The 24,135-nt window shown below is 40.9% G+C and overlaps 1 protein-coding gene across 1 annotated transcript; it reads right to left on the bottom strand.

Moving 5' to 3' along the window:
• Nucleotides 1-393: 393 nt before the first annotated feature.
• Nucleotides 394-23,751, bottom strand: LOC121609320 (transmembrane channel-like protein 3). Its single transcript, XM_041940915.1, has 22 exons — nucleotides 23,630-23,751; nucleotides 19,597-19,743; nucleotides 17,702-17,777; nucleotides 15,526-15,607; nucleotides 15,243-15,349; nucleotides 13,195-13,293; nucleotides 12,214-12,356; nucleotides 11,644-11,791; nucleotides 11,426-11,469; nucleotides 10,604-10,751; nucleotides 10,021-10,130; nucleotides 9,842-9,920; nucleotides 9,214-9,477; nucleotides 8,867-8,995; nucleotides 8,067-8,134; nucleotides 7,581-7,709; nucleotides 4,594-4,704; nucleotides 3,792-3,917; nucleotides 3,625-3,703; nucleotides 2,380-2,422; nucleotides 2,017-2,290; nucleotides 394-1,396 (listed from the first exon to the last, which is right to left on the bottom strand). The coding sequence occupies exons 1-22, from the start codon at nucleotides 23,749-23,751 to the stop codon at nucleotides 394-396; spliced, it is 3,531 nt and encodes a 1,176-aa protein (XP_041796849.1).
• Nucleotides 23,752-24,135: the final 384 nt, after the last annotated feature.

Below are 24,135 nucleotides of genomic sequence, written 5' to 3'. Positions count from 1 at the left end.
CTGGGAATTGTAGTGGTCACCTCATTACAGATGAAACGTCGGTTATTCAGGTATAGACCAGGTCGGACAAACGTGAGATTGTTAACTATTTTATTGCGATTGCATAGGAAACAGGTGTAATTATGCAAGATACATTAATAGTGTCAGTGTAATCTGGTTTTATTGTTGCACGCATTGCTACAATAGCCCATTTAATTATCTGACGTTTTTTTTTTTTCAAATGACACAAAACCACACACATACGTTGTAGAAAGAAATCACATTTATAATGATATACGCTCTGTGCTTTCAGTGTATTAACCCATATAGCATATAGTTGCAGGCTATACAGTAGGCTTTGTGTATGATATTTTGAGAAACATTTCAACAGAATACACCATTTTAGTAAAGATGTCATACATTGGAGGAGACCAGGTCATTTGACTCTGCAAAATGTAGATCAAAGCTGGTTTTAGAAATTTTTTTGGCCAGCTTTCCTTGGCTGGTATCAGACTTGAGACAGCGCTCTTTGTTGTTGATGACTTGAATGTACTGGTCAGTGCTGCTGTTCTGCTGGTCGCTGCTGGAGGCCAGAGAGGCTGAGTCTGACTCGGTCAGAGGCGTCTCCAGCTTTGGTCTCATCCTCGGCTTCACATAAGTCTCCGTGTGCCTGCTCCTGGCCGGGGACTGATGGTGTCTTCCAGGGGAATGGATGTGACGCCTGGTTCGCACAAGAAGAGGGTGCGCTCCTCTCACATTGGCCTTGAACCGGGAATGTGACTCTAAATCCCCCCAGTCCATGTCTCCTTCACCATCCTCTTCTTCATCTTCTTTTTGTGCTCCATATCTTCCTTGTGCAGTGCAGCTGTCCGTGGCCATGGACGTGTGGCTCTCTACACGGTCACCGATGTAGAAGTGTGCTGGCTGGTGGAGGTCTGAAAGGGAACGGGGCCGATGAGCCTTCCCTAATGACATCCTTCTCCTGCCTTTTCCCTCTTCCTCCTCCTCTTCCTCTTCACTGAGATGCTGCTGTGAAGGGTGGGAGCGGTGAGGATGCGGTTGATGGTGAGTGGTGCGGGGTGTGTAGCGTTTGATGTTGCGTGGGTACAGCTCCAGGATCTCTGCAGACTCCTTCATGAGGTAATGGCGTGGGATCCGTGTAGCTGAGCGCAGTAGCTTCTTCCTGGGCTCATGCTCATTAACGATCACATACCGGGTGGTGTGACCGCGTCGTCCTCCATAGCCCTGTGCAGTGATGATCCCGGCTGCCTCAACAGGGTGTATGGAGCGTATGGTCTTCCTGCACAGGGGGTCAGAGTGGATGTTGTCAGAGCAGCAAGCTGGAGGATTGTACGCCATTTGGTGGTAGGACTTGGATCTGCAGGTACCACTAGGACCACCAAGAAATGGTGGGGGCCTGTTAAGAGACATGACAACACATAAGAATCATCTCATATTATCATCATGTAATTATTGTTGGTATGTTGTCATTGCATGATGCTGTTCAAAAGCATGACTCGATTTGAAATGTCTGCACAAGTGCAAGCCATATGTTTGTGACGAGTCGTGTCCCTACCTTTCATGCCATGTTGAGGAATTGAATGTATAAATGTATGTGTTGATTAACTGCTTAAAAAAAGGTAAATATAATGGCCTTTACTGAGCCCACACAAAGAGACACAAGGTAATCACTGTAGACTAGTGAGCTGCAATGTTTAATGGGTTTTTTTTTGTTTTGTTTTTTTAATACTGATATTGAACCTAATAGTCTGAAATAAAGTTGAATCTAATTCAATTGAATATGCATTCAAAAATGTAGTATGACACTCGAAGGATGGTCTAAAAATTGAAATGGAAATGGAAAAATGTTGTTATATTAGACATTCCCGTTGGCTTTATCTTCACTGTTCACTGTCAATTGTACAATACATTCATAGTCATAATCAAATTGCACTGTGGATATAGTGCATGTAAGAGGTCACCTGTTGTCTAAAGTCAACCTGATTGCCTGAAGCAATGTATCAGTGTGTGTGAGACCTATTAGGTATGTGCTCCAGCCTGTGTTTGGGCCGTATGGTCACTGTTGGACTTCTGACAGATCCAGCCACACTTCCTCTGTTCAGGTCTGCCCTCGACGCTGATTGGGTGATGGTGCGGATGCTGTTTCCGTGACGAACAGGAGAATGAAAGTTTGTGACGCTGCCATTCCGTCGGGGAGATGGAGTGTGGATGGAGGCCTCCTGGCTTGTGATGTCACTCTCCTCCTGATCTTGTTTTTTGTCCGGTGCAGCCTCTGGAGCCTGCAGTCTCGCTAAGGTTGGGTTAAATGTCACTGGGTGAGTGTCACAACACTACGAGCAATGATGGAGCGCACAGGAGACCTGAAAAAACACCAGATACCTGCTGCCATCTGGAAGACTTTCTTCTTGTCCTCAGTCCGCTCCTGAAGAGATTAAAGGAAAATTTGGTCAGACCACTGGATATCATTGTCTGTAATATTCTATTTTTGACTGCATCTATGGGTTCTTTTAGATAATTGTTTTCTACATTTTTTGCTTAAAAAATGTTAAATATGGATATTTGGTTATCAACATTGTTGCTGATTAGTGTTTGTAATCCTATTTAGATCTATTTTAAAACAGCTATGATTAGATCCATCACGTCCATCATTTATTTTTAAATGTAAAATGTCCACTCAGTCCAAATGTTGGGCATTTTCTTTGCAAAATGCAAATGTTGTCATGCTCTGTAAGAACTTGGCATCTATTTTCAGTATTTTCCTCTGCCTAGTGGTCATGTGGAAGAATATTATTATTATTCTCCTTTTTTACTTTTGGCTATTGTGTTTATTGATTATTTTAATCATAGGACACAGCTAGGTCATAATTAGGAGATTATGTTTAGCTTAAGCTACCTCACCCTTTTCAACCTCTGTGTGTGTAAATTAGATTTACATTTAATTATGATAGTACATTTAAGTGTCATGTAAGATATTTTGTTGTATAGCATTTAAATATTTAGTTTATTTACATGTTAATGCTGCCAGTGTTAAGCTATCTATGAGCAGCTTTGACATTTCTTCTTTGCTGCTGCATGTATGCCAGTATGGTTTCTATTCGTGTATTAGTGTTTTTAGGGCGGTGAACTTTGTCATTTACACGTTATGTACAGCTATTTACATATCAGTTCAATTGGGTGTTTGTATGTTATAATTTTGTAGTGTGTTTTTATGTTTTATATTGTGTCAGAGCATGTATTCAATAATAAATGGAATCTAGGGCAATTCTAGCCTTAACCACCACTCAAAACACCAGTATTCACCCGTTCACAAACACATTCGTTCACTGGTAACCATTCACACGCACACTCGCACACCAATGACACCGCATTGGGAGCAATTTGGGGTTCAGTATCATGGATGCTTCAACATGAAGACTGCTAAGGCCACCAACCTTCTGATAAGTCGATGACCGCTCATCCTCCTCAGCCACGGCTGTATTATGTTGTTGAAACAGTATCCAGTATTGGTAATGACTATCTGTGTCATTTTGTGTGTACAGACACATATTTTGAGTCCTACAAATGATATATGTTTTTAATGAATATTGGTTTATCCAGTATGATAATGAATCATCAGAAACTCACAGTCTGGAGCTGCATTCTCAACTGGTTGTTGGTGAATTTGAGGGATCTGGCAATGGCCTGGAGATAGTATATCAGCATGCTGAAACACACAGGGGCAAAAGTCATGATGGCTTGTTGATATGTAGACATGTGCCTGAGCGTGTGCGTGTGTGTGTGTGCAGACTTACAACAGTAGCAGCAGTGCTGGCAGCACTACGACAGGGCTGGTGACGTAACTCATCACTTTACTGAACCACAGTGGGAAGTCACTGGCCACTGTCTCAGAGATTATGTCATAAATCTTCTCTTGGCCACTGAAATACACATTTAAGTACTATCATTTACGTCAACATTTAGAAACAATACCAACGCAACCACACCTAAGGGAGAAGGCGGCAGCTCTGCTCACATCCAAGCTCAGAGACAGCATCAGCTAATGACAGGTACATTATGACCGAAGTGAGAAAGGCCCTGTCCAAACTGTGGTCCAAAGTACAGCTCCCTTTCAAAGAGCTGTTTGCTGCTCTCATCAACAAGGATCAACGTGGAAGACACAACCTGGGAACAACCCAGTATACAGATTACTGACAAAATACAAATGTGCAGTTAGTTCAGCTAGGATAGTTCTTCAATCTGGCAACCCCAGTAGGACAGGACTTTCTATTTGATACAAAGAGTAAAAGTGGCTTAAAAATTCATTTTTGATTGAGCAATGCTTGTAGTTTCACATGCTAGAGCCTCTGTGCTAAACTGAGCTAAGTAAATCTTCTTTTGATGTGTGATTTGAGTGTGTTCATTTTTCACATGGCTTTATATTTGGTGGGCTGACCACACCTGCCCTCCAGAGGTTTTAAATAATGTCAACAAGCTGTGAAATGGGCGTGTATTTCTGCTCACTGTGGCTGCTCATAAGGGCCTACCTGTCTTCCATTGTCACAGTAAGAAATAAAATACATTGCACATTGACATCTTTTGGCACTGTGTGTTTACCTGAATGGTCCACAGTGCTGTGATGGTCTGTATCTCACTATTGCAAAGATGGTGGGCAGCATACAAAGAAACAGCATGAAAAGCAGCATCGCCAAGTAGAAATTGTTTGATCTGAAAATACAAAGCAAAGACAATGTGTGTGTATTAAAATGAACAACTTCCACATTCCTGTTGTTTTCAGACATTTAATCTGCTGAGCAGTTCAGAAAAAATGCTACAGAAATTCAAGTCTACGTGGAAAAACTTGATTTCAGAAGGAAAAGCTGTAAAACCCATCTTGTTCCATTCATCTTCTTCAGATGCATCTTCTTCTGCTGTTTATAAGAACATGCAGCAATTTTGCTTTCACTAGTTTTGTCTAAATTGTCCTACGACCTGTAGTCTGGTACCATCATGTACAGTGACGTAAGGCTAAAAACATGTCTGAAACCACGAGGACATGTGTGCATGAGGACATAAGTTTCAAATGTATTCACACTATCCAGTCCCATTTAGATCTATTGAAACGCTTTAGTGAAATAGGTGTAAATCTTAACAACAAAGATTGAATAAGAGTGAGTTTAAAAAGAAGAAAAGAACCCTGGCAAATAGTTTCTAAAGACACTGTTCCTGCAAATAAAATAGCACAGACTCAGGTTCTGTGCAAAAGGTTAGACCTGCATGAGCAACACATAATGAATTAACTAGCACTAAATTATGAAGTTCATATGCAGTTTACAATTAAAAGAAACTCTTTTGAGGTGTGTTACAGCTAATAATCACCATTGGAACAGGCACAAACCAGCCATTTTTAAACTCAAATGCAGATGTTTCAACTGGAAGTGTACACCTCTAAGCTCTGGTACAGAATGCTTAAGATGACCGTACAACATCCAAGCAATGCAGCACAAGAGAAACGACTCCACTGCTGTTTCCTTTAACAGCCCGTGAGTGTGATCACAACGTCTCCTGACAGCGCTGTCATGACTACAGCAGCTGAAGCAAGGATGGAGACTCCACAGTGCACTGACCTACCATTCCAAAACCTTTTCATTGTCTTCTGATTAAATAAAAAATCTGTGATTTTATGCCATTGGCCAATTCAGCAATGATACCAAAACTCAAACCCAAGATTGCACTTATTGGTATTTATATTGTATTTATATATTGATTTATTATATTTATCTTTAATGGGGCAAATGACTGTGTAAAATGTGGAAGTGGTCACTGAACCCACACAGAATTATCACATATTTTCAAACTCTGGACTATTTACTGCATTTCTTGTTCAAGGCCAACAACCACTGGACTACTGCTATGATGCTAAAACAAAATTCATCAGCCACAGAAATACTGTCAGTGTTACACACATTCAAGTGTCTCAGCACTCCATAACTATGAGTAGGGGGCATAACATGCCTTCTTTACTATCAGCAACATGTCAGTATCAATCTCTCTCTCCTCAAGCACAACTGCATCTAAAGGCTCATATGAAATCTTCTCTTCTTTCTGTGTGTGTGCGTGTGTGTGTGTGTGCGTGTGTGTGTGTGTGTGCGTGTGTGTGTGTGTGTGTGTGTGTGTGTGTGTGTGTGTGGCTGCTTGGATTTTCCAGCACATCTGGGAGTGACTGATAAGGACTGAAAGAGGCAATGACAGTGTCGTTACATAAATCAGAGTGGGCTGAGCGCTTTAGGCCTGTGTATGTGTGTAATGTATAGGAAGATACATATACTGTACTGTAGGACTACACACTGATTTGTCACCATTACTCCAGACCTGCAAAATGAAAAGGGGTGAGAAGAATAGCTAGAAAACCATTGCTGATGATCCATAATAAGAGCAGAGTACTGATGCTGTTAATAAAAATTACCTTTGAATTTAGATTAAATACACATACACATTTTTTTATCTGGTGAACTCATCTAGAAATAATGCCCCGAGGCATGCAGGACACAGCCATAGCAGCCCTAATAATACATGAAATCACTCTTCCACGTCTGTAAGTTCATCCTCAGATAGCTGTGTTCTCCTTGTGTGTAATATGTGTCCCATGAACAGAAAGATAGTGTATTATATGTGATGACCCCTGCTGTGTCATCTTCTGTTTGCAATCTGGCACATCTGAGGGCCGCATTGTGTTCCCAGGGAGTTTAAGTCTGGCTGGGGGCACGTGGGTGGAGAACAGAGAGTGCAGGCCAGGCTCAGGGTCCAGTATGTATGCATGAGAGTAGGAATGCATAATGAACAATATGCAGGTTCTCAAACACCAGCGATGTAAAAATAATTTCGAAGTGAAAATGCCAACAAAAGGATCCACAAACATTAACATGACCAGCACATAGCAGAAACAAGACTCCAAGCTGAAGCAGTTAATCACATTAGGCCCCTACCGGCCAGTTAAGAGGAGTCAGCAGTATCTAACAGCGGTATGAAGCACGGCAGTCAATAATGTTTTTTTTTTCCAAAAAATTGATTCACTGAAACCACGAGAGGTCCTTGAACATACAGTCATAAATGTGCAAAAAAATATTAGGTTGCGGACATTTAAACACACACACACGCGACCAAACACATGACCCTCCAGACTTACACCTGGTTGAGATAATAGCGAGTAAGGCCATTCACAACTGTGACTAGAGCTGTTTCCATACTGTGCTGGGCCCTAATACCAGACTTTTCAAACACACTTGTTGTCATTCAGCTGTTTAAAAATAACTTTTCTCTGAAATCTTAATCTTACTTAGCAGGTTGGAGAGTGGTCTGTAGTAAGAGATTAGACCAATCTTAATTGTCTTTTTTAAGCAATAGTTTAGATCAGTTTTAAAAGCTGTAGGAAAGGTGTCCATAAACATAATCCACTGTTTCTACTGGCAGTGTGTGTCTTTGTATCTATCTTCAGAGGTCAGACTAATAGTTGTCTCAGTATGTGTGCTATAAGAATAATATATTATCAAAACCCACATAGAACCACAGACATGCCTGTGTGTGTGTGTGTGTGTGTGTCAGACCTGGATGCTCGAAACACCTGCTGATGGGGAACATTACAGGTGAGGACAGCCCAGCTCCTCAAATACATCAGACCAATCAGCTTCAACACGTTGAAGGCAGGAAGACAGGGAGAGAAAAATGCTCCCATCCTGGAGGAAAGAAAGAGCATAGCGCACACACACACACACACACACACACACACACACACACACACACACACACACACAGCCAGTGGGGTCACAGCCCATATAAAAGACATTATATCCACCGGCTCAGGGTTTCACTTCATTATGTTCATTGCTGCAAGGCGACATTTCTGAAATGAGTTGAGGAAATACAGTCAAGCAAGCCACAGAGGTGTAATGGAGATATTATAGAGGGTCACAGTCCTTTAAACATGGTCACGCATTCTGGTCAGGCCAGACTATTAACTCTGAATTAGATCCTCGATTACAAACACAGCGGCAAAGCCAAGGCGATAGAGTGGACTCAGAAAGATATCTTACCAGATCATTCCTTGGTTATAAATCAGGTGCAAAACATTCTCTGCTATTTTGAATTCTCCATATTCAGGCTGCGAAAAGACAGAAAAGGCATCATTGTGGTGTTGTTCATGTTTGTCCTCTTTCAGATTTTCAACTATAAGGTTTTTAAATAATGCATTGATATTAAATGGTCAAACAGGAGTCTTATGACAATGTTTTTACGATCTCCCCACGTTTTCTGTCAATAATCTCTGCCAACATTTATTCTATTTACTCCCTCCACCACCAAACCCTTAAAAATGCCTTTTACCTACTCACTTTACTTTTATTGTTACTTCACTTGGATTCTCTGTGCAGAATTATGCATGTGCAGACACTGATGCTAGAGAGATATGTCAACCTTCATCTGCCCCATGCTGCCTTAAATATTAGTTCAACACATGGACATACAACCAGATTTCTGATTTTGTGACACCACACGATTGGAATCCATTCATGGTATAATATGCATCTTACACAAGCGTAATATGGAAATGTATACTTCCCAGTGCACATAAACTCAGAGTAGGCTGATTGAGAGGTTAACCATTTTTTAAAAAGCACACATGTCATGCTTGGCTCTGTCCAAAGGTAACAAAGTCTTCCTACCTGACCTTTAAGGCTCACTAATTAACATGGTATGTGTTGTTTGCTTATAAAAACCAAAGTAAAAAAACAAGAATGGGAGTATGTGATGGACTATTGGTTGGCAGCGAACAAACTGCTCATATCAACTGCTTTTAGAGCATAAAAACACAAAACTCATCTTATGTGCAACTTACAAACTTGCTTTCTAAATCCCAGCAGCAGCAGTCACTCAGGTAGCGAACCACCAAACCTCTGATGAAGTCAATGAGCAAGATGCTGGCCACCGTGAAGATCATGTCAATGATGGACAGCTTCAGCATCTCCTGGGTACATCATGGAAATATGCAAACATGTACACACATTTCAGATATGGTCCTTAATGTGGTGCACATTTGAATTCTATAAATGTTATCTCAGTCTGAACAATCAAATACAGCTACAGGAACAACCCCCAAAATCTACATCATCTACTTACAAACCTGCAAGAAACAGGCCATGTGAATATTAAGTGTATAGCAAGAAGTAGTACAGAAGAGAGAACCTGTCCGACGTAGGTCTCCCAGCACTGGTCCTGCTGGGAGCGGGTGTTCTTCTCAAACAGAGCTGTCTGGTTGGAGAAGCTCCCCGAGCTGCTCCTGCCACCGTTCGTAACGTCCAGCACCGTGGCGATGGTCGCCCTGGTGCTGTTGCGATGCTCAGAGGCAGAGATCTCAGAAACCAAGGTGGAGAGGCTGTCTGCCTCAGGCTGAGAGATGGTGGCCAGGAAGGAGCTGGAGTCAGACCAATTACCTGGATTCACTGGGACCTGGATGACAAATATAGTATTGTCTGTCGCCAGCTGTGTGCTATACTTCTCTCATACGGGCAACTAATTATTCAATAGCTACTTTGTAACGTGAAAGGAACGGTTCAACAGATTGCTCATTTTCAAGAGCTCCAAAACACACACACACACAAGCTTGATACCTTCTTCTCATCTCACTCTCAGAAAAAAAATCATAACTGAAGATAAAATGAAATAAGATATAATGACAGCACATTCAACCATACAGTGTAACATGGTTTTCCTGTTCATTGTAGATGAGTTTATTGTAACTGTGATCAGAATAAGAACCAGGTTATCAAAACCCAAACACATGCTTCCATTTTTCTACAGCATCTATACTCACTGCAGAGCTCATACTGTTGACCTTATCAAGGAGGGCAATAATGAGGCTGTAGAGATTCCCCAGGTATAAAACAAGCACTCTGTAAATACATAACACATGTCAGTATGCAGTAAGAAAAATGTATTATATAGTGTGTAATTAGCGCTGCATTAGCCAGCAGCTGTCGGAGTGATGGGTACCTGGCCAGCTGGAATCGTAGCGAGGTTCGCGGGTGGTACATCTCGAGCTGAGCCACCAGCTCAAAGGCAGACGGAGCAATCATGGTGATGAGAGAAACCACCACACTCACCTGGAGAGAGGAAGGACATGACACCACTGACATGGAGGGTGTGCTCCAAAGTCCCTCCTCCTGAGAAAACATCATCCTCTATCTCGCCTTTATCGGCAAACACGCAAAAGTCTTCACTGTTTGATCAATTAGATGAAATGTGTTCATCAGGCTAAGTCCTCACTATGGTAACATGGACAAACACTTCATCTCAGCACTCAAACTCACAACTTTTAAAATTCTATTAAATTGATTTTGGTTTAAACAGATAACAAATTTGTCAGGCTGAATTTCATTAGCCTGATGAAACATGATCCTCTCTGAAGGGAATGACATGATCAGCTGTCGCGGACTGATTGAAGCTGACATTCAACAGTCGTCTTCCACTGGATCAGTCTCAGGTCTCCACTTTGATCGCCTGCTTGGAACTGTATTATATGTTCGATAATCTAATCAAGCTAATGATGATGGTGATGTCTGCTGTGCTCTACTACCTCATTCTTCTCCCACAGCGTCAGCTCCGGCTTCTCCTGCTCCAGCTTCTGAGAACGGTCCACCACAAAGTAGATGATGTAGATGCTGCCGGCCAGAGACAGCAGCACCAGGATGTTGGCTAAGATCCGCAGACTGATCAGAACTGCCCTGTGGACACATACAGATTCAAAGAAAGGCATTGATCAGTCGGAGAGCGTTGGTTTCACCGTCAAAAATTCTGGAAATTCACAGTAATTCCTAGTTGTGGCAGCCGACTGTTGCGTGCTGCTACGCTCACATGACACACTCCTCTCACTGCAACATAAACCCAACACACCCTTTGTTTGAGCTGTCAGAGCTCTGCCCACTCCTCCACTGCCAGGCCTGCTGCAACAGCACTCACTTGAAAAATATTTTGCCATTTGCTGCTACATAGCCAGCACCCATCCCCACCTCCACCCTAGCATCCACCTGCAGCCTCAAAATCTACTCTCTCTTGGGGGGAAGGTTTCATCGCTCCCCACTATGAACTTGGTGCTTGCTTGTGGGGGTGAGAAGCTGTTTCAGTCTGTGTGACAGAGTGGAGGATGACAGTGAACCAATGACAGCTGAGAAGTGGGGGGAGACACAGGACACATCTTCTGTCCATCCAGTCATGTCCTTTTTGGGATTTACTGTCAGTTTTTATAATTTATGTCAGGATTAGTGCGCGTCACTGCACACAAACTGCAGATATTTCACATGCTGGGTGATGCAAATCAGATTGACTGGCCTAACAGAAGGAACAGTAGGCACATCAAGAGCATGCACAGGAAACATGAACTTAAAAAAAAGACTCCTACAGACTGGTATCCTTCTTCTTCTCCTGCTCCTCGACAATGGCTTCCTGTTCAGAAAAAACATCAGTGTGATTGAGAGTAAACCGAAGTCACAATTTTAGATTTATATTAGAGGTGAATTAATACAAAAACACAAGAGGAAAAGAGATGTCCTGTGTTTGTGTGTGTGTGTGTGTGTGTGTGTGTGTGTGTGTGTGTGTGTGTGTGTGTGTGTCTTTCACCCTGATGTTGTTGACGATGGCAGCTCCTTTGCTCTCTGCAGCCTCTGGGTTTCCTATCAGGTAATCCCAGGCACAGAAAACCCTCCAGCAGAACGTGAAGTTCTCATCAGAGGCACTGGCCAGGCTCAGACGAGAGTTCTTGGCCATTCTGCAGCAGTGTTATTCAAAGCATGGTATCAATCGTTCAATATATTACCATAGCAACCTTTTTTAGAATAGAGATCTTAGTCATGTAATGTATGTAATTTGAGAATGAATGATTCCTTTCCCCTGGCACCATCAGGATGTATTTACATTTATAGCCGGCACAAAAATCAGAAGCATCGATTCTAATGAGTAGGTTACTGTGACATTATTTATGGGAATGGCTCATTCAGCTTCTGTCCGCAAAACATCACCTTTCAAGGACCAACAGGTGTTTGGTGACATAACACACTACATGAAGTAGTCATCTATCGAAAACAGACCTGATCAGAAAACCTGCTCAGGTTATCCTCAGGCATTACATCACATCATTATATCATCAACTTATCTCACATCAGTATGAGTTGTAAATAGTGGAATGATTACTTTCTTAACAGAATGATGAAACTGTAGGCAAAGACAGCCATCCCAACCAGGAAGTAGGCGAGAGGCAACCGGTACCCTGCACTGCCAATTTTCCTCACCCTGCCATAATAACCATAGAATAACACAGAGTACTGCAGGTAGCCCTGTGGAGATCAAGCACACACACACACACACACACACACACACACACACACACACAACACATGTTCACAACAAACTCAAGGAGGTGCAGCACGTAATTACATGACAAGGAAATCAACTACAGGGAGTATAACAGCTATGCTGTCTAACACAGCTAACACATAAACAGCAAAGCAAGTAGAGAATCATCAGAGATCATCATGAATGCTTCGTCTGTTGGATGGATCTTATCATACTCGGTTCACAGCAAGGTGTTGCAACAACTACAGACCTGAACGCCATTCATTTGCCGAGTGTGTGCTATGCAGAGGTTTGTTTGTGTTTGTGGTGACTCCCTGACTTTCCTCCAACAGCACTGTCTTGTGAAATATTAATATGTGATGGGCAGATGACTGTGAATTTCTATGGATATCTGGGATTACATACAAAAAGCCCTTTTGAGACACTGAATATGTAACAGTGCTGGCTTCATCTGTCTGTTGAAGGGATGGCTTCTTGTCATTCAGACGTGGGTAACTTTCATGGAAATGTTCCTTACGGTTTCACTTAGATACGACCGAACAGTTCCTGATGTTGGTGTGATGTTTGGCACCTGCTGTTCTTCAGCAGTGAGTTTAAAAGTAGCTGTTCATTAAAGGAAAAGAAAAAAAGGCAGACAGTTTGAATCTCCTCAACAACCTAAAACACACAATCAGAATTTTGTTTAGGCAGAAGAGGCCGAGTAACTGAGTGACAGTGCCTTGGATTGGAGGTCAGGTAAAGTAATGTTTGAGTAATGGTCCATTCTATCTATTGGTAATGTGTTATTGACAGAGCATTAAAATGGGAAGACAGGCTTACCCCAAGAGACCAGATGGTGTCTAGGTCCTGGGCTGAAGCCAGATGTTCCTTGGGGATAGTTTTACTCCTCGTTGTTCCAAACGGAGCTCCAGCCAGCAGCTAGTACACACAAGCACAATCCAATGCATAATAATAACGATATATTAAGAGTGTATGGCATACACAGGCAGAGAAACACATAGAGAGAGTACCTCATACTTTCATTTAAACTTTGGATCTTGTGAAACACATTATGTTATTGAATAAGTGTTGGAAAACAAGGCTTTCTTGAAAAATTAAAACAGGCAAGAGTGGAGCAAAAAACCTTTGGAGGTCATTGTAATTATTGATGGTAGCAGATTGTTGGGTTTTCGGCCATATGCTAATGAAAGGAATCGCTCAACATTGTGCTTTCTTTCTAATAGTAAAAATGAGAGGATTGGTGTCAATCTCATGCTGCTGTGTTAAATACAGAGCTGGAGTCAGGATGTGGTTAGCATAGCTTAGCACTGAGACTGAAGGCAAGGGGAAACAGCTAGCTTGGCTCTGTCTAAAATTCAAAAATGCACCTACTAACACCTCTAAACTAACTGCATCTGGCGGCCTGCATTACTGCTCCACCTGTTGACATTACACTTTATACATTTAACTAAAACTCACGGGGCCCCACAGTATTACATGATAATAGCAATTTTTACTTCACCAGAGAAGCAGGGAAACAACAGCAGGTAAAATGATGTGATAGCCTCCATCATTTTTGATGATGAAGACAGAATGGTTTGCTCATGGTTACGGTAACGGTTGCATGTGTCATAGTTAATCCAGAATTTAACACTAGATGCAAATTCACTGAGCTGCCATCAACATACCCACTAATCAGAGTAAAAAAATCAACTGTCTTTAGTTCAAATGTTCTAAATGTTGCACTGTGTGCAATATGATAGATAAATATAAATAAAACAATGTTTGATAGTTTATGCCTCATATAGACACATAACCAGCCTGAAAAAAAAGTGTGATAGAAATATCTTCTGTGTGGCATGCCTGTGGTGCTACAACAAGTGAATCTATAGCGTTACCCTAAAAAAGGCAATTTTTAGAAATAAAAAGGGAGGAATAACTGAGGTGACCCTCTATTCCATCCTATTTACAATCTTACAGGCACAGACATCGTGTCTGACAGAACATCCATGATGTTTGACTCAGGAAGCAGAGGTGAGCTACAGATGGGATGTATGAGAGGAGACAGCGGTGGGTTAGTCCTAACCCACGATGGAGGGAGAGCGATGGGGAAGAAATAAATGAAGGAATAAGATGAGGCCCTGGGAACGATCGGATAAATCATGTCTGGGGAAATTGCTTGTAGCTGCATGTCAGTGACAAACATAAATCCAGCAGCATTTCTGTCCTCTGTGCTTTGCTCTCATGTATAGTTTGTGCTTTAATCGGCAGCTGAAGCTGCTGGAGAGTCAACAGCTACAAACTCGATCACAAAGGATCCTCTGATCTGTACTTACGAACGAACCACATTGACAGAGGTGAAGAAGTCAGTTAAAACAAAATCAATAAGGAAGCAAGTGTTTTATTTATTACTCTAACTGAACTCGGCCAGAAAGAAATCGGTTGTGATCAAACGTTGTGAAGTTGTTTGTTTTAGCACTTGAGTGACCAAAAAATTGAGCAATGATTCAAAGCAGTTTGTCACATATGACACCAAATCTTTTTTAAGAAGGCAAAGTTCTTTTTCTAACCCCACATTTCTATTTTATTTATTTTATTCCTGATACAGATGTATGTTTCCAATTATATATTATGGTTTACTATTTTTAACTCTTTATGCTTTGCACCTGTTAGTCATCATGAATAGAGACGTACCTCAAATTATTGTTGTTGTACTGATGTTCATGCAGAATCAAATCAGAAAGAAAATAAAGGGGATTCTTAAGCGCTGTCACCAACCACAATATGATAAATCACTGTTACGCCAACTAATCAAGCATTATTCACATATGATATGCAGTATTGTACATGACTGTTTGTGTATCATACAGTGTCAGAGACTTGCTGACCTCTGGCAGGACGATGAAGGCTCCAGTCATTATGGTCAAGACAATGTTGATCCCAAACAGCCAGCGGAGGAAAATGAAGTAGGACGCCACTCCGGAGCCAAAGTGACCTCAGCAGGACAGAGGAAACATCTTAGTGAGACTGACTGACATGCTGCGTACGCTCCATGCACAAACAGTAATATAGAGGTACGGCATCCCTGGATGTGACAGATATCAATATTTTGGGCATGACACAGCCAAAGCATTGCTTTAATTATTTCTGTAGAGAAAGAAGACGACTCACTTTCGATTTTCTTGATCCTCACTTCCCAGGGAATGAAAACAACCACAACATTGTAGAGCACACGGGAAAGTTTCTTCAGCAGCTACAGGAGGAGAAGGTGGGGTTTAAAGAGGACTGAGGAACTCTGGACTCACTGTAACCTCTGTCAGGCCAACATGATGATCTGTGTCTTTTACAATAGTCCCCCAAATGACACCTATGAGTGTTCTGATCTGGTGATCCTATCAGCAGGACCCTTTGCCAGTGCCTCCTGAAATGCATTTATTATAAAAACGATTAACGATTAATTATAATATTTTGACAAATTGGCATCCTCCAACAATTTGGGTTTCCAATATTTTTCAGTCAGTGTTCTGATCCATCACCTCTGTGGTAAAGCTTGCTTTAACTGTAGCCACAAAAATGATAGAAAAGTGGTTAAAAAGCTCATGGTCATGATCAAAAGGAACCAACACTGACTGCTGGTTTTTGCAGAGCAGAGCAATAAATGCTACTTCTGCCTTTGCCTTTGCAACAGACCTGTCATCACCATGTCCATGAGAAGTGCCTGTCAGGTAAATATGAGGCATCGGTTTCAAGAAAATCACATCAGCTGTCTCAGGTGAATGGCTGAACTTTAAGTTATTACATTGCTTACAAACTGTAAGTCTTGTGTCGTTGCATTGCTCAGGATGTAATTCTGGAGCACACACATGAGAACTGAAGCATCGTGACTCTGTGAACATTTTCACATCTTGTGATGAAAAATGAAATGAGAACTGACATGATGATTATTAATCAAGATAAGGTCCTCAAATTCTGATTTTCAATTAACTGGGGGCCAAACTGTAGAATTAATAACTCAGAATCAGACTGCTCAATAAAAGTCAATTTATTCTAATGGTGCCTGAGCAGCCTGAACATTTTAATTAAACTGAGCTATAACAGGCTATAAATCCACTCATGCTGCTGTGCTACGGCTGCATAGCTCTCTATGCATAGCCTGTCTTCCTCTCTGTCTATGTGTGCATATAATACAGAGAGACAGATAAAGCAGACATGGCAACATACAGTGTGTGTGTTCAGTCCACAGCAGGAGAAAAGCTTTGCAAAAATAAACAACAAAGCAAAAGCAAGATGTTTTATTATTTTGGCTCTGATCATTACTGCAGTGCAGTGAAATAACACAAAGAAGCTTCTCTCAGCACACAGTTAGAATAAATGGAGCTGTGACTCTACAGTACAGAGCACATATTTCACTGGAGCTGCCCACAGAGACACACTCGAGGACAGAGGATGTCAGGTCAGCCAGAGCAGAGCCATCTTTATTGTTTTTAATTTCACTTCTTTGTGGCACTGTCCTGATCCATCAATGCAACGTTGTAAATAAACCCTCTGTCCCTCTGTCCCTCAATCGGCCAGATGGTGGCGCTGTAAAAATGTTGTAAAGGCCACACCCCTCACACAGTAAGTCCTATTTATGTGAAATGAAACAAAAAAGTCCAGCCCAGTGTGCTCTACAAGCAAACATCCATGATGGATTGGACTTGTAGGATTTTGATGGCATCAGCACCAAAGTGGATTTACAGCATCAGAAGAATGTGATACTTATTTCAGTTATAGATGAGCAAGGAAAACAAATGGAAACACATGGCACATGACAAACATGGCACTGGGAAAATATCTTCAGACCATGACCGGCCTATCAAAGCATTTTAAGCCTGACCTATAGGAGGCACTACAAACACCAAAAACATGTATCTCAAAATCCAGCAGACAGAATTTCACCAGTTTAGTTGTACATGTTCTGAGGTCACAGTCTGAAGTGCCATATTGGTTGGTGCAAGTTGGCTTGACCTATCACATATTTCCACATAACTCAAGCAGTCCTGACCAAACTTACTGGAGCCATCTCGCGATATCTCCAGAACATACACAGCAAATTTTGGCTATATTTATTATATTCTGTCTCATGCCATGTCAGCTGGAATGAGCTCGAAACATGAAATGAGAAACATGAAGCCTGTTGTTCCTTACAGTTTTAATTTCGGCCCATTGAGTTGCTTCCTTCTGTTGAGAACAAAATGGCTTGAACCTGAAATTCGAAGCTATATTTCAAACTGTTCTTCATTCTCTATAAAGCTGCATTTAAAGCTGCGATCAGTGTTACTGCATATTGACGTTGGGGTATACATACATCAGCTCCTGCTGTCTGGTATCCTCTGGTTCTGGTCAGTCGGCCCTCATACCTCAGAACGATCTCTCTGGCCTGCCTAGGAAACAAATATACACAAGCTGAAGCAGATTAAGAATGTTCACTCACATTGGACTTGTTCTGTCATCAAATGTTTTCTCAAATTTTCAGAGAAAACAAAAAACAAACTGAATAAGTGAACGATTTGTGTATTCCTGAATATTTACTCTTTAATGCTTTACAAACGTTATACTGAAATCTATGGCCTGAACCTTTTTGTAATTATGGTGCACATCAGTAATAAACTCAGAGTCTTCTAAAACCAATCACAGCAGACTGGTCACATTAAAATAAACTGTCTCAAGTCAAGATTTACAGCCCATAAAATAGTGAAGCCCGCTCATCCTGTCACAGCACTGGAAAGAATTCTGACGGCTCTAAGCCATGCATTAGACATGCTCAATATTATCTAGTCGCCAGAGGAAAAGACCTGGTCAATTTTGGAATCGTTTCATCATGTCATGACGGCTAAGACTCCAGTCAAAATTACAATAACAACTCAAACTAAACTTTGTTGGAAAATCTCTGATTTGTGATGTGAAATATGAGCTGTTATTGCGGGGGGAGTAATCGCAGACATTCAGCCTGAGATTAGAGAGGGTGTAAAAACGCAGGCTTGCATCCCTTCCCTGATGATGGTAATAAAACCTCTGCAGTAATAACAAACTGCCCATATAAAACCTGTTATCCACGGCACATACTCAGCACATCTCAGAGGCTCTCTATCTCCTCTGGTTCTCTGTTGCTCAGCCTGTTCTCTATCTACTAGCCTAATTACATTTAGTCAAATGTTAGAACACAGCCTTCACAGTTATGTGTCTGATCACGAGGGATAAGCTTCTTTTCAAATGTGGACTTCCACAAGGCTCATGTGGCATTTGGACACCTGGCAGAATGTTAGCTTACATTTCACATGTGTTGAGCCATTTTCCACAGAGGTGTTTGTGGTAAATGGTTGGAAAATGACTATGCACCGCAAAAAATCAAAGCGTACCTTAAAAAAGAAAAACTCAGTTCAGATCCTGCTGCACAACATTGACTCAACCTATCTCACACAAAAGTATCATACATACAACCATACATTTATATGTATGGTTGTATGTATGTCTTCTGCCTAATCCATGATCAAGTCCAGTGTGACAAGTAGGAATAAGAATTGGGATGCAGCTGCGGACGCTTTATAACGAAGCCCAAAGTCACAATCAGGCACCACTAATAACTACCATCAAATACGTTTTGAGAGAAACATAATCCAGGACAAATGTTTAATGAATGTGTCTGCAAAACATTCACTGACAGCATATTTCAGTTGCTTTCTTCAATATCCACTTGTGGCAACTAAGGCCTGAAGAACATTTCATATAGTAATGTTTAGGCAAGCAAAGCTCTTGCTCAAGTTTGGTAAAAATGTCTTGGTTTAATTTAAAAAAGGTGATTTTAAGTGTTTTCTGTTTGTGTTTTCAAAGATGAATCAAAATGACCTATATTCTCTACCCAAAGTGCCTTAGTCACTGAACCTCATGTGGGACTCTTGTGCACACAAATCCTGGTCTCTGCTGTTAGAGGCCCACTCATCCAACACTAGTGGTGAAATGATAATAGCACTGCATACCTCCTGAGGGTTTGCAGGGTGCACTGCTGAGGTTTTGGCACACTTGCTTTAAATTCAGTGGCATTTTCATTTTCAGAGCACTTTCATTAAGAAAAGTAGCCTCTCTCAAGAATACAAATATAGTGTGTGTGTGTGTGTTGGTTTGTGTGTGTTAAACGCAGAAGAGGAGGGAGGGAGCACACTACCACTCCACAGATCTAGAGGGAACAAACAAACAGTGGGCTACTTTAGGACTTTAAGCTTGCGTCTCATTGGCCAGGGTCTGGTCCGAATGTTGGCAATGATCTCCTTCTGATACTGGATGTTCTGGAACATCTCCTCTGGGTCGTTGCTGTCCACCCGCTCATCCTCTTTATCTTCATCATCTGAGGAGCTGCAGGATAGGACACAGGAGCACAATGAAAAATAGCTCTGTCTTTTACGTTGTAAAGAAACGAAAAAATACTGGGACTGTGGGAAGATAATTTGGGTGCAGAGGGGGGCCGACTCTTGTGTCTTGTGTCTCTGTGTCACTTTATAACAACGCAAGCTATGAAAGCTAAATGAAACACTGTTAGGCTCCTATTGTTACTGATGGTTTCATTCATCCCAAAAGTTAAATAGAAATCTGAATTAGTTATTAATCAATCTGAGTTAATTATCAGATGATGTTGTAGAGATCAGATGTTCGGCTCTCATCATCAAACCACTAACATGAGACTTGAGTCACAGAAGCAGTGTTTGATGCTCTGAGGGGACAAACCTCTGTCTGTAAATGGTTAAAATCCAGCGTGCTCTCACTGGAAGCCCTCACTACAGCGGGCTGCAGGCGAGCTTGTTTTTAGCCCCGCTGATTTGGATTCTGATGAAGCTTTAAGTGTGTTACTTCACAGCTCAGCTTACTGCTGAAATGCACGTCATACCACACATAGACTGAAGAACCTGTGTGCATCAAAACACTGATATGGGTTCATATTTGATTTAACCAGTTAGTAGTTATTTACCCCAGTGAGAAAAATGAAAAATACACTAAAATATACCCAATATTAGTATACTGAGCATGCTAAAGTGTACTTGCATCTACAATTGGAATAAACTAATTTTGTACTTATGACACTTAAATAATATTTTAGTGGTACAAAAGTCCAACTCAAGAACACATTACGTACACTTGGCTGTGCTAGATTGGGACTATTTTCAGTATACTTAATAAACTGCAAATATACTAATTACTTTATATTTGCTTGTGCAATTCGTCTTACAGTACAACTGAAATACATTCATAATGTAATGCAAGTTGTACATTGAGTTTACATTAAATCTAACATTAATAGATACAAATACATCTACACTGGGATAGTAATGTACTTCTTAAGCATTTTCAAAACGCTTTAAGTGTACTAAAACTAAGGAGGAACAGGACGTACTGAACATATACGTCCTCTGATATATTATGCATTCAGTATTATCTGTTTCATTCAATGACTGACTGTCTTTTGGCTCCTCTAATTGACTGATCCTTTGAAAATATTGCTCACTTCCTATTTTTCGACTGTCATTGACAGCATGATTCAGCATTCTAAGTGTTTGATCTTAAGACGAGAATAAAACAAGCTTTAAAATGTGACACTAACTAGCATCGTCTGTGCAATAATATGAGGTCGGCCTAGTGAGGACATGCTTTTGTCACTGTGCTGCACTGAATGGAAAATAGATATAAACAGATTAGAGAGTAAAAATATACTTTTTAGTATGTCATGACAACATAAAATTCATATTCTTTTGAAGTTTTTTTCAAATGCACTGTTATGTAAGTAGTGTTTTAACACACTAAAAATACACTAGCAAAATATTTGACAGCAATTATGTTAAAAGTCCACTTTAAAAATTGAACTTAAATTTTTCTAAAAAATATATTTTATTGTTGTATATTTATTAAAAGTATGCTGTCAATCTTTTTATATAAATGTAGTGGAGACATACTTTGCAATATTTAAATATATTTTGAATACACTAGTATATCATTTTTTCACTTGGGTAGATTAGCTGTGCACATGTAATGCTGAACTGAATATTTCAGGCTGACTTCATATGAATTTAATTGTATTGTGGTGCTGCTTTCAGTCTAATTGATGCCTCTGAGCAATCAAGAGGCACACCTAATATTCTTAGCTGTAGTTTCTCACACCTCCACTTGCTCCTGATGAAGCGTCTGAAGGAAAACCAAAAGCTTAAAGTCCCCCTGCAGTCAAAAAGTTTCGTCTGTCTAAAATGTCTAAAAGGAATCTTTAAATTCTTGGCTGATGAATTTTAATGAGGGAATTAAAGACCTGACACAGAAACTTTTATCCCCTGCACTATCCCTCATCCTCAGCAAAATGCACCTTTATGACTCATGAGCACACAAAAGCTGCCATTATGATGTAACGCTTTTACAGGAAATCTCACAAGAAAGGTGGAAATGAAATGCAACCCTCTCCGAGTAATAGTATTAATACAGTCCCTTCTCAAAGATCAACATGGAAATAATCAAATCCACCTTTGTGTTTTATGCTGGAGCAAGAAATCTGAGATACATTGTTATAAAATGATAAACAATATTACAATTACAATGATAAAGAAGAGGTGGAACACTGATGAACACTGGAAGACTTTCTGTCACTCAACTTTGCCTTTTATCTCCTCACTTGTACATTAACTAAATAGTTCATGATGATTAATAGAGGAACCATGTGAACACAGGGAACGCAGAATCTCTCGTGAATGTTAATCCATCCTGACCTGCTCCCTGTGTGTCGTCACGTTTTGGTCAGTTGCAGTGACGGTCCTGGAGCAACATTAATTATGATGTTGTCTGAACAACACTGACACAGTGATATGAGATAAACCTGTCTGAACACTGCAAATATCATATATATCAATATCAAGTGAATTCCAACTGTCTTGTGCACGTGGATGAAAGATTAACAATGGATTTCCAAAGATTAGAATCTGAAAGGACCAAAACATGTGCAAAAAACAGCTTTTTTTAACTTTCTGATAAAACCAACAAAAATATAGCAGCAATTCCAGGTTCTAGACCTTCGACATTCAACAGAAGGAAGCAACTCAATGGGCAACAATTAAAGCTGTGAGCAGCAACGAGTAGATTCCAGCCTACACAGATGACAGCAAAGTTAATTCAGCTAGTTTAATTCTCTTCAAAGAAGGAGCAAGACCAATCACACACTTGTTTCATCATCACAAAGCCTGGACCCTTTCAGTAGTTGCACACTCAAGCTCTGCTAAGAGCTTCAGTGCTAAGCACTGCTTCTTGCAAAGGTTTTTGGCTGATGGCAGCCATAGAAATGTTTATCTCAGTCCCCTGGTGGTGTATACCAGTTTGAGTGTTGAGAAACTGTATTGATATTTCTGTTTTTCAGAAAATTCAAAATGACTGAAAAACCATTGTGGTGGACTTTTATGGTCCAAATGACATCTGAGTTTCCCCCCGTCATCGGATTTGAATGAAGCTTGGTGGGAATGTTTATGAGATAGCACAGGACGTCTCAAGTGACTTCATTTAGGATTGGTCAAAGGCACATATCTGCTCAGCTGAGTTATGAGCAAAATATGTGATCAATCGGTATTTCAGATTTTGGCTAATGCTAGTGGTTTGTTTCATCATTGGGGCGTAGTAATAACAAACTGGCAGAAACATAATGTCATCAACTTCATCTTATGAATCCTGGGTGTATGATAGATCCTGTGCAGCATCTAAAAAGTATTGAATTATGTTATAAACCACACTGTGTTTCTGGCCTTTAAGAATGAAATACAGTGTGTTAACTGGGTTAACTCTGATAACATATGACCTCCACTATCACCAAACTATCATCAAAATCAAACCAACTGGTTGATGGCACAGCAATGAAAATGTGGAGTGATGGACTGATTATGGTGTGTTGTGAACTGTATTCCTGCAGGTACAGTTTAGTGGTGTTTACATCTTTACATTACATTTAGTTAAAAACTGATCAATATATCTGTCAAACTCCTAAATAACCACTTGTGATTACAAAGAGGACCAACAGGTCAGGATGTCCCTGGATGGCAGTAAATCACAACTCTACACACAGGAAAGTTTTCTCTCGTGATTATATTTAGTAAATGACTGATTGTATAACATACAGGATGTCTTTTAAGGCTCAGCCATATAAAGTGTGAGGCAAGAGACAAGGAAAAGCAGAAAGGCTTCCCAGCAGTCCAGATAAAAGCAGGATGGGCGCAGGCACACTCACCCCTGCTGGTGGTCCTGGTAGGCTGAATAAATCCTCCTGGAGTTCTTCCTGATACTTTTGTGCCTCTTGGCTGCAGACAGAGACCTGCTGCTGCCAACCAAAGGCTCAGATACTGTACTCATGCTGCTCTGAGTGGGCGCGCTTCACTGTGTTCATGAAGTCAGTGTGAGGGGGTCAGACCCTGCATGCTGCTCAGCCTGACTGGACCCGGGTGTCTGCACTGGAGCTACCTGCTGAGCTTGAAACCCCGCTGGAGCATCACACACTCCAGCAGCAGAGGCTGAACACACTCCCTCATCAGTCCAATCAGAGACATCCTGACTGCTTAAAGGGACAGCGCCGGACAGACTTCAGTGTTCATGTTGACAATCATGTCTTCTATTCAGCTTATTTAGCTGAACTGACAGCTTATTACAGGGAAGTAAGCTGTTACAATGTGGTTATATAAAAACAAAATAGATATTTCTATGGAAATGTAAAATTAAAGTAAATTGTATATATGATGA

Source organism: Chelmon rostratus, chromosome 1, assembly GCF_017976325.1.
Source record: "Chelmon rostratus isolate fCheRos1 chromosome 1, fCheRos1.pri, whole genome shotgun sequence".
Taxonomy (NCBI): Eukaryota; Metazoa; Chordata; class Actinopteri; order Chaetodontiformes; family Chaetodontidae; genus Chelmon; species Chelmon rostratus.
The sequence above is the reverse complement of the archived record's forward strand: the minus strand, read 5'-3'. Positions and strand labels throughout refer to the sequence as shown.

Excerpts from the sequence above, each read along its gene's own strand:
- LOC121609320 (XM_041940915.1), bottom strand. The coding sequence starts at position 23,751 with ATGAGTACAGTATCTGAGCCTTTGGTTGGCAGCAGCAGGTCTCTGTCT. Across the intron at positions 12,357-13,194 it reads ACACCATCTGGTCTCTTGGG|GGCTACCTGCAGTACTCTGT; the intron begins GTAAGCCTGTCT and ends TGATCTCCACAG. Across the intron at positions 9,921-10,020 it reads CTACGATTCCAGCTGGCCAG|AGTGCTTGTTTTATACCTGG; the intron begins GTACCCATCACT and ends ATGTATTTACAG.